This window comes from Musca domestica, unplaced genomic scaffold (genome assembly GCF_030504385.1).
Source record: "Musca domestica strain aabys unplaced genomic scaffold, Musca_domestica.polishedcontigs.V.1.1 19, whole genome shotgun sequence".
Classification (NCBI taxonomy): Eukaryota; Metazoa; Arthropoda; class Insecta; order Diptera; family Muscidae; genus Musca; species Musca domestica.
The window spans coordinates 14,386,592-14,397,737 of record NW_026712245.1 but is presented as its reverse complement, the minus strand read 5'-3'; the positions used below and the strand labels follow the sequence as shown (position 1 = coordinate 14,397,737).

Below are 11,146 nucleotides of genomic sequence, written 5' to 3'. Positions count from 1 at the left end.
CGGACAGGGCTAATTCGTCTTAGAATTTTACGCTGATCAAGAATATATATATATATATATATACTTTGTTGGGTCTAAAATGATTATTTCGATGAGTTACAAACGGAATGACGAACTTAATATACCCTCCATACTATGTATGGTGGAGGGTATAAAAAATGTTTTTAGAGTGTAGCTTTGTTCTACCTTCTGTAATTGTGCCATGGATTACAGGTAGATACATTAACGCATGAGAACATTGATATGCCAACAAATTCTAAATGTTTCTTCAAAAATATGTAGATTTTTATACGTTTTCCTATGCGACGCCAAACGGAGGTTATTAGGATATGTATTTTATAACAATTGTTACAAATTTGAATAATTTTTAATTCAAAAATTTCAATTCCAAAATTGGTCCCAGCAGTTGTGTCGGTGCGACTACCTGTATTTTTCTACTATGCTTGAGACATTTGCGACTTTGAAGTGTACGGCAATACCGTGGTAGAAGAATATAGGTAGATGCATCGACACAGCCGCTGGGACAATGAACTGTCAAACCAATTTTGCAATTGAAAATGTTGAATAAAAATTATTTAAATTTGTAAAAATTGTTTGAAAACGCGAATTATAATAACCTCCGAATGACGTCATATAAGAAAACATATACAAATCTTCTTATATTTGGAAAAATATTTAAAATTTTTGGCATATCAATGCTCCCAAGCGTTAATGCATCTACCTGTATTCTTCTGTCATGGGCAACACTAATGATAGACCTAGTGATGCCTTCCGTTAGATGTAGATTCCACAATTGTTTTAAAATAATTCCGGTCGTGGGAAGTTATATTTTTGTATGGTAAGTCCGGTTGAACCGGATAACGCAATAAATCCTGATAGTGTTGGTTAGTCCGGTGTAGCTAAACACACAAGGTTAAACCACCAGATCTTTTTAACCGAGTGCGTTTATTCCCTGTCATCTAAAAATCTAATCAAATAATAATAATCGGTTTTTATCCGCATCGGTTTTGATCCGCATCTGTATATACATGTTCATCCTCATAATAATTGAAATAAAACTCACATATTAGTATTAACTAAACATTGTTAACGGTAACAGCAATAACCACTACATTACTAATTGCGACAATTTGAATAGTCTAATTATTGTTTTAAATTACTGGCTATGATGTGGCGAAGTTCATGCTTCCATATATGGTATCTGGTTTATTCAGCTCGACACAGGAGTGAGGCAAAGCGAAAAAGGCGCATCCAACTAAATAGCTTTGATTCGACGAAGTTTTCGTCTGCCTGTGATGTTGTCATGCTGACCCGTGATGTTGACGAATTTGATGATTGGCTGACTCTATTCCCTTGTTTTAGAGTAGGAGAGGCCATCTTTGGGATTGTTGTGAATGTAATTTCAATATGATGTGGCAAATTTCAGCGTCTGAAAACATATTCATATATATGAGTTACGTACATAAGTTTAACATTCCTACCTAATACCTGACGTACGCCTTCAACGTCCTTCACCACAAGAATTGAAAACCTTATTTTCATACGCAATGTGTATTTGGGTAATACTCGCTAAAAACATAATTGATTGTTGTGAATTAAATATACGGACGCAAGCATTTTGGTAGAGCATCAAACAATTTCAAATTTGTCGTAGTCGGTCGACGTTTTTTCACCGTTATTAGTTATTTGCTTGTTGTTTTTGTTTGGTTGGCTAGAAAATGTGAACATTGCGTATTTTGGTAATACGGCAGGAGGAAAAATGTTACCATAGTGGTGAAGGTGAGTATTTTTGTTCGGCACGACGGGTATTAGGTATTGTCGAACAAAACAAAAAAAAAAACTTATGTAAACCACAGTCATAAATAAGACTTTTCTTCTTTATGACCTCCGAGATAATTATACCAGAATAAATTCTAAGGCGATGTAGTGATATCCGTCCGTTCGTCTGTTTCTATCAGTCGGTCTTCCGAACCCTAATTTTGTACTCTTCCGTCCTACCACACAAAGGTACCTCCCAAAATTCCATAATTTTTAAATGTCGGTATATTAGCTATCAAACATTCGATATTTTGTTTATTTTAGTTACGTTTTTCAACGTTGTTGTAACCCTCTTATATTTGTATAAATATAAACCAGCAGGAGAAAAAACGGTTACAACTTCGTTGAAAAACCTAAGGAATATATATATATATAATTTTTTTTTTTTCATTTTTTACCTTGGCGATATGCTCGGTATTTTGAATTGTTTCCATTGAATTAATTATAAACCACTGACAGGATATTAGAATGCAGTTCCTACCCAAATCTTACTTGGGTACAGGAAACGAAATTTCGTAAATGACTTTCAATGTGCACCTATCATATTAATTTGTATAAAAGCAAACATACTTTCGTACGCATTGGTACCTTGAAATGATTGAACTATTTAAATTTTCTAGGCTAGTAGTTTATTACCGTTAAAAATAACTCCAGCATTTCGTCGCACCAATTTGTATGCAAGTTCATATGAATTTATGTAACGAGCCACGACAGATACATACTACATAATGTGCACAAACACATAAATAGGCACTGCTGCAGCAAAAACTATTTCTTAAACGAGAAACTGCTTCCAACTTAGAACAGAATATTGTTAATTTTCAAGAGAGTTTATGCCTATATCCAGAAATTAAAATATTTTGTAAAGCCATGATGCCGTTTATATGCGTATGCGAAAAGGCAACTTACAAACTTCCTTCCTGTGATTTGATGTGGTTCTGCGTGAGGTTGTTGTGGATATGCTGATAACACCGAATGCTTAGAACAATGAAATGTTTTGTTTTGGGCTGTTGTCCAAGCGTGGAGCCGCGAAGCAATACCCGAACTTACAAAGTCAGAGACACTAATGAAATCCGTTCAAGTTGTTATAAACAAAACAACCCAAACAAATGCTCCGAGAAAAAGCTTTTATAGAACTTAGAGCTTTATTCACAAAATATCAACGAATTAACGCCTCGCCAGAGAATATATTTTCAAGGTTCTCCGGCCCATGTTGCGTACATATTTCTAAATAAGTGTGTCATCTATATAGGTATGTATCTTGGTAAAATAATACAGGCATATGCACTAGCACTTCTAAATATTGGGATCGAGGCATACGGTCGGTCAAGAAGACTGGAGTATTGTGATTTGACTCTCTTTGAATGTCAGATCAAAACTATGTCTTTTAACAACAAACTTAGTTGGTCGACCTTATATAGAACATGATTGGTATGTACTGATGCGGTGTTTTTTTTATGTTGGTATCATGGTAAAATGATACAGGTAGCAACGCATATTGCAGCAACGCAGCTACTGGTACAATATTTTTGACATATCAATGCTCACAAGTGCTGATCCATCTACTAAATCTACTCGATTTCAAATGTCAATTTCAAAGCATATACTCCACGTAAATCGTGGATCCAGTGGATATTGTTTGACGTATGTATACGCTATAGGTTTGACATTTGAAATCGAGTGGATTTCGTAAACCTAGAGTTTATTAGAGTATGTTTTCCATAGTCAAATTCATTGTAATTGGTCAAATGTCACTGTTATTCTGGATAAAGTTTTTTTAGTTCAGGCATGACAAAACTATACAAGGTTATTACATATGCTTATACATGATATACAATTTTTGTCATATTTCATGGACAACAATTTTTTCTATGCGGAGCTCTACTAAATTAGCAAAGTGGTGTAGGGTATCATAAAGTCGGCCCCGCCCGACATTAAGACTTTCTTTACTGGTTTGTCACTGAATTACCAAATTGGAAAAAATCCACAAAACATGAATTGAATATTGGGCCTTTTTCCAAAAAAGTGAATCCAAGATAGAGGGACAATATTGTTTTATCCTAAAATTATTTTTAGGAGATATGTAGCTTCGTCCTAAATTCTGTAATTGTGCCATCATAACAACCACATGCAAATTTGTTTATGTACGAAATACTAGATTCATAGTTATACAGGGTGAGATAAAAAAGTACAACCAACTTCAGACTGCTGTCATTTCTAAGCCACTCGTCCGACAGCTGTTAAATTTTGGTGAGAATTTTCCAGAAAAAAGTTATTCGTGATGGAATTCAAGCGAGATAGTGTGAATTCTTTATATTTGGCTGGAAAACCACTAGTGGCTATCGATAGAGCACTCCAGCATTTAAAGGTGAATAAATCTTTTGTGTCTTGTACTATCGCTCATTACAGTGATACTGGTAACATAGCCCGACGTCAAGGAAGTGGACGGAAGAAAACAGCAACATCAATAGAAATGGTTCAAAAAGTAAAGAAGCGACTTGATCGAAACCCGCGTCGCACTGGCCGAAAAATAGCTCGTGAGCTGAACATATCGCAATATTACATTTGGCATATATTGAAAAATGAGCTCGGGGTAAAGCCATTGACATTCCAAAAATTGCAAGAACTTACACCGCAACAGAAATAAAATAGACTCAAAAGAGCTGAATTGTTACTTCGCTTGGCCGAAAGTGCTGAACTGCCGAATTTGGTTTTCTCCGATGAGAAAACATTCGTTGTCCAGTAGTTTGTAAACAAACAAATTGATTGTGTCTACGAAAAGGCCAGCTGAAAATGTGCACCTTCGGTTGACCACCAGAACTCAAGCACCGGCCATGGTGATGGTGCGGGCCGCCATAACAGCCGATAGTCGCTCTCCGCTCGTATTAATCGACCGTGACATCAAAATAAATGCCGAATATTATCGCGAAAATATTCTGGAGGGTGTATTAAAGCCTTGGGCACGTAAACATTTTGGCCACAGACCTTGGACATTCCAACAGGACTCAGCACGCGCCAGTCAAGAATGGTTACAAAATGAGGTGCCCTGCACAATGGCCACCAAAATCTCCGGATACCAATCCGTTGAACTGGGACTGTGTCTAGAGTCTTTTTTTTTTGGAAATCAAGGTTGGCACTAAGAAATACCAAAGTGTCGATCACCTCAAGCAAGCGTTTCGCCGGGAATGGGCCAAAATACCGCAGACCAACATTCGAGCAGCGTGTGACGGTTTCATTGGCCGTTTGAAGGCCATAATTCGTGGCAAAGGCGACCAATTCGAAAAAAATCTAAACCTATTCTACAATTTGATGCTATTTCCGACATCTTTCCTTCAATAAAATTTAAGAAAAAGTAAAAATTATGGCGTTTGACTTTGTTGCAGTTTTTTATTTCACCCTGTACGTGCTAAATTCTCAATTTTTTACTTGGGCGTTTAAAATTTTTAAGATTTGAGTAAAAATTGCCGTATTATATCCTAGTTCCCTTTCTTTAGTCGCGATAATTGACCAGTCACAATAAAGTTAGCGCCCATCTTAAAAAGTCTAAGGGTGCAAGTACATAAACGGCTTGAAGTCAAGGCTAGGCATATTAATGTCAAGTTATAATGGATAATGACGGCAGGATTTTAGTGCGGCTCTGTACTCCCTTTATGAAATGTTACAAAATGCCTAGCCATGACTTCAAGCTTCTTATGTACTTGCAGCTTAATTTGTTGGGATTGGCCAATTTATTAAAATAAAGGAATAATTATTACATAAACATTGTTGTAACCGTCTATTATGTAAATTAAGCCTGGTTTCATTGTAAAATTAAGAAGGTAAAGTCATTTCAAATAAGCATTCCCATCTCCGCATGTTGTGTAATTTACTTTGTCAAATTTCGCTGCATAGAAAACAGGTTCTATCTCTGATATGTGTTTGTAGACTGCATTTATAATTATACACTTTGACAATGAGATGTTGTCAAATGAATAATTTTGAATGCAATTGTAAACCTGCTTTACCTACCTAAGCCTGGTTTCTCATCTCAGAGCACCCAATGAAGGACAATTTCTTTTAAATAGGTTTAGGAAGCCCGCGAAAGTCGTTGAAGAACAGGAAAATCTATTCAAATAGCGTACGATTCGCTCGTTGTACACAACAAAGCCAAAATGTTACATTTTTCAGCTGCAATCCATGTCATATTATTTTTGGCAACACTTTTCCTTCAGACACCTACATTTGTTTTCGTTTGTTCGTGTTGTTCTGTTCTAGTTCGACAGTCGTTTTGTGTATCTCGGTGCCGATGTAAGTATTTTGTCGCGGGGCAAATGAACGTGCAAATTGTTCGAGCAACGTAATTCCAAACAAAACTCTTCAAATAGTGGACAGAAGGCGAAAATAATATTACCTCGAAAATTGGTCAGGAAAAAAGCCTCGGAGAAAAACTGTTGATATTGTGATGACCCGTTTTTGGAAAATTCCTTTCTCAAAGGCACCATGTTACATAATTCTAATGTAACGATTGTCCCGGCGACTTAATTCGCTTTGTTTTTTGAAGTTCGATCAAATACCATTGCTATAGTTGATTCATTAAGACCTGTGCAAAGCTCCCTGTGATTATCCTTTCTAGAGATGATTGCAAAATTATCTATATTTATATGTGTATATACACGTAAACACAACAGATTATTACATAAGTCGATATCATCGAGTAATGTGTAAAATTACCTGAGTAGGGAATCGCCGCGGAATTTGTCCTGACAATGTCGCAAACAATTCTAGTATTTCTCTGTGGCGAAAGGAGCACTTTTTCGGCATTGCTGCCTTCGGCCTGTACATACGTACGTTCATAGTAGTAGAGAGGTTATGCAAACACTTGACGTAAGGCATGTAAGGGGGTGCATTCGAAAAACTTGCATAATTTTCCTTGACACTGTCCCAAGCTAGTTGTGCTGCAATACATGTAAAAGTATGTTGAAACAGTACATGCTCAGTATATCGCACAACGTTTTCCCAGCTTTCAGAATTAAATGTAGTCATTTGTTGAATATGTCTACTGTATTCATTGAGTTTATAAAATTTGGCATGATTCCATTTAATTGTATTATAAGTATTTTTATACTTTTTTTAAACTGAAATGTCGTTCAAGGTTTTTGTTTTGATGTGTGCACAATCTTCGTAATGGACGGGAAAAGTTATAAACGTTTTTTAGAAAAAAGCACAATGACCTTAAAGTACTTTAAAATAACAACTATTTGTATGGAAAGCATAGGTTAACATTATTGTGACTGAACAGTTATCACGGTTAATGGCTTCGAATATTGTATATAAACACCCTTTTTGCCAAAGTTGTGGGTAATGAATTTCCGAACATTCAAGATACATTGAATAATTACACATCGAACTCGTATCAACCGATATGACTTTTTGGGAGTTTCATTAGCACTGATATTGAATTAGCAAGATTACATTTTCCTCTACATTTATATGTGATCTTGACCGAGACTAAACGCGATAATTGTCCAATCACAATAAACTTAACGTATGTTTTTCACAGTAGAATTTATTGTGATTGGTCAATTATCAAAAGCATTACCTCAGTAACAAAATAAATTTTTTGTGTACGGGTTTGAGGCCAAATTATTCTTCTACTTTGAGCGAGCCAAGGGTAACCAGCAAAAATTGTTTGATTGAATTGAACGGATGTATTATCGAGTATCATCCGAAGAATCTGTTATGTTATTTCCTCTAACAATTTTTAAGATTACGAATTGATGAAAAAGAGAAACAATTGAATACTGGCAAAATATTGAATATTGTTCCTGATATTTTTATGATGTCGAAAAAAATTGCAAAACTAGTAGATTCATTCCGCTTCTGAAACAGAGGATTTATTTCTATTCAAAGCAATACATACACATCAGAGGGCTGCAATGAGTATGATTGAGCAGGCTTGATAACACTTAGTGGAAATACAATCAAACTCAAACAGTCGTTCAGATGTAACGTGCTTATTCAAGTTGCTCATGCGAAACGAAAAAGTTGTGAGCGAACATGAACTGATCGAAGCTTTGTATTCGAAATCAAACAGCTCACATGAGTTATTTGTTTAAGAACTTATGTTGAGTTGTTCATATCGGGGCGATCATCTATGATGAGTCTGATCGGTTTGATTCATCCTAGTTAAGTGAGTGATTTGATTTGATTAAAATACAAATGTTCGAATCTGAGCGAAACCATGATTGCAATTTTACTAAAGTTTTCATAACTAAAAGCTGCTCCGTTAAAGAAATTGGTACAAATTATATTTAATAAATAGACAATTTATTAATTTTGTTTGGGTTTTTGGTATGTTAGTGACTTCTTTCTAAAAAAAAACAAAATTAATATTTTTAATAAAGAAACACATCAATGGCATTTAGTAAATAAAAATTGTTTAAATATTTTTTTTTTTATTTTACAATATTGGTAAAGATTTTTCACACAAAACTTCGACCATTTCGTTTTTCTACACAGTGAGTAGTTTCTACTTGCAATAATTTCGGTCGCACTATCACAATATTCTTCCATTTCAAATATTATAAAAGTTGAAATAAACTGTCCAACTTAATTTAATGGTTGAATAAACAATGATGCTGTGCGAACTCGATTGAAAGAAAACAATTTAAAAAACAGTAAGTTCGTCCGGGCCGAACGAATTTGGAAATAAAATCCTGAAAAAATTCTGTTAAAATTCTAAAAATACCGAATATAGCCGTTATATTTGTGTCTATACGACATGGGCATTGTTTGTCATAAGTCATTACCATATTCAAATTCAAAACTTGAAATAAACGGTGAATAATGAAGCTAAAATCATCAAAATATCGTATATAGGGAGGTAGCGTTATATCGGAGCTGTGCGAAGACCTGAACCAGCAAAAACAATTTCCTGCCATAGGCAGTAGCATCCATTACGAACTTCAAATACGCGTCTCAAACAATTTCGTTGGGTATTGTACCTAAACTCGTCAAAACACCGAATATAAGGAGGTACTGGTATGTGGGGCCTATACGAAGACCTGGAACTGCATAGACAATTTTCTGTTACAGACTGTAGTTCCCATTACGAGCTCTAAATACGTAATTTGAAACAATTTTGGTGAATAATGCCGCTAAAATTATCAAAATACCGAATATGGGGAGGTACCGTTATATGGGGGCTATACAAAGACGTAGACCTGCACAGACAATTTTCTGCCTTAGGCTGTAGTATCCATTACGAACTTCAAATACTAAATTTGAAACAATTCCGGTTAATAATGTCGCTAAAATCATCAAATGCCGAATATAGGGAGGTACCGTTAAGTGAGGGCTATACGAAGACGTGGACCTGCATAGACAGGTTTCTGTCTTAGGCTGAACAGAACATATTATTGGCATTTTTTCAACATCAACTAAGAAATGAAGACATTTATCGAAAAAAGATCATTTATGAAATTTAAAAATGCTAAATAAAATAATTTATTGAAATTTTAAAAACTTTCAGGAAAAATAATTGTTATCAATGAAATGTATAATGTTCAATGGTGTATGTACATTCAAACGAAAGTACATGTTGTCTGATCTTTCATCTGAGGTACGCTTCTTGTCCAAGAGTTCGAATTTCCGCCAATTGCACGTTCACCGCACACAATACTGATTTTAAGTTCTTCATAGAACTAGATAATGAATCACACTCTTTTCAGAAGCTTTCCTTAAACATATTAATCTACAATGGGAGTACCTGCTGGCGATGTTGAAAAGGGCAAAAAAATTTTTGTCCAGCGTTGCGCCCAATGCCACACTGTGGAAGCTGGAGGAAAACACAAGGTGGGTCCAAATTTGCATGGTCTATTTGGTCGCAAGACCGGCCAGGCTGCTGGTTTCGCCTACACAGATGCCAACAAAGCCAAGGGCATTACATGGAACGAAGACACCTTGTTTGAGTATCTAGAAAACCCAAAGAAATATATCCCAGGCACAAAGATGATATTTGCCGGTCTAAAGAAACCCAATGAACGCGGAGATCTCATTGCTTATCTTAAATCTGCCACCAAGTAAACGTAGGCTGAAATTACTACAACTAACACTACCAACTTATCCACCTGTGACATCAATCATACCAGAATTCAATTTACCACAAGCACGATGTATTTAAGATCTTGGCTCCTATATTCGAAATGGACAAATCTTGTACGGCTTACATGTTCTTAGTGGAAATATGTCATCTTGCAAACAAATACGCATGGATACAAGAAACTAAGTATTTGAATCCTACCACCATATTTAAATTTTAATATAATAGTAAATGTAAAAAAAACTAAGACGTCAATAAATTATACAAAATAAACTAACACTATAAAGTTTCAAGTACATTTTTATATTTTAAATCCTGCATTCATAATTCCTATCACTTGGGGGTATATCAAATGACAGTCAATAGACCATCCACCACCACCACTACAAAAACGAACACTTGCTGCCTGTTAAATAAGAACGTCTATATTTTCAATAAGTGTGTACAAAAGAATGAATACCTTTATTTTCAGTATGGCTTTACATCAGGGGTAGGCAGAGAAATTCAAAATTATTCTGTCATTGTATGTGTTTTGAAATAAAAAATATTGCAAGTGTCTCTCTATAAACAGAGGAAAATAATTTGTAAGTTTTAATTTTTCAAATTTAAATTTTCTGTTTTCAAAACAATTTTGTTGGTAAAAATAAATATTTAGATGCGAGCTATATTTGCACATTTATTTCAATTATGCTACATTTTAAAATAAAAAAATGATATAAACGTCCTTCAAAAATATAGAAGTTGACACTTTCAGACATTTTATATAATTTTGAATAAATTTGTGTTTAATAATTTCGGACATAACACGCTAACCATCTAAGTTGACCCTTTAAAAAGTAATACCGATTACCACGGGCTGACATACAGACATACACAAATAGTGGTAGAATTTTACGCTGATCAAAAACCCATATCCTGTGTTGGGTCCTAAAAGATTATTTCTATGAATTACAAACAGAATGACAAATATCACATCCTGTTATTTCTCCCAATATTGACTAAAACATACATATCATTTCATTGAATTAAGAAATATGAAAATGTCCAATAATTTGGAAGGACAATAAATTTGTCGATCAATATGAAATGAATTTTTATTCCTTATATGTGAATTCGTATACAAATTCTGTCAAATAGAAATCAATCAAAAAAGAGTAAAATTTCTCTTTTTTGATTGATTTCTAGTTGTAATTTTTATAGTTTCTCAAATATTTGTTTCAAATATGTGGTTAGATATATAGACCAGAA

General features: G+C 34.7%; 2 protein-coding genes across 8 annotated transcripts; one reads left to right on the top strand and one right to left on the bottom strand.

Moving 5' to 3' along the window:
• Positions 1-1,066: 1,066 nt before the first annotated feature.
• LOC101898466 (uncharacterized) lies at positions 1,067-2,903 on the bottom strand. Of its 6 annotated transcripts, XM_020034665.2 has the most exons (4): positions 2,728-2,902; positions 2,455-2,655; positions 1,489-1,569; positions 1,067-1,429 (listed from the first exon to the last, which is right to left on the bottom strand). In XM_020034665.2, the coding sequence occupies exon 4, from the start codon at positions 1,375-1,377 to the stop codon at positions 1,207-1,209; it is 171 nt and encodes a 56-aa protein (XP_019890224.1). In that variant the 5' UTR covers positions 1,378-1,429; positions 1,489-1,569; positions 2,455-2,655; positions 2,728-2,902; the 3' UTR covers positions 1,067-1,206. The 6 variants fall into 6 exon arrangements, with proteins under 6 accessions (XP_019890224.1, XP_005177588.1, XP_011296584.1 ...); XM_005177531.4 differs by lacking the exon at positions 1,489-1,569 and having other exon boundaries at positions 2,728-2,903; XM_011298282.3 differs by lacking the exon at positions 2,455-2,655 and having other exon boundaries at positions 1,482-1,569; positions 2,728-2,903.
• Positions 2,904-5,978: 3,075 nt separating this feature from the next.
• LOC131802033 (cytochrome c) lies at positions 5,979-10,194 on the top strand. Of its 2 annotated transcripts, none has more exons than XM_059121366.1 (2): positions 5,979-6,105; positions 9,528-10,194. In XM_059121366.1, the coding sequence occupies exon 2, from the start codon at positions 9,556-9,558 to the stop codon at positions 9,880-9,882; it is 327 nt and encodes a 108-aa protein (XP_058977349.1). In that variant the 5' UTR covers positions 5,979-6,105; positions 9,528-9,555; the 3' UTR covers positions 9,883-10,194. The 2 variants fall into 2 exon arrangements, with proteins under 2 accessions (XP_058977349.1, XP_058977350.1); XM_059121367.1 differs by having other exon boundaries at positions 6,005-6,105; positions 9,531-10,194.
• The last annotated feature ends 952 nt before the right edge of the window (positions 10,195-11,146 follow it).

Excerpts from the sequence above, each read along its gene's own strand:
- LOC101898466 (XM_005177531.4), bottom strand. The coding sequence starts at position 1,377 with ATGGCCTCTCCTACTCTAAAACAAGGGAATAGAGTCAGCCAATCATCA.
- LOC131802033 (XM_059121366.1), top strand. The coding sequence starts at position 9,556 with ATGGGAGTACCTGCTGGCGATGTTGAAAAGGGCAAAAAAATTTTTGTC.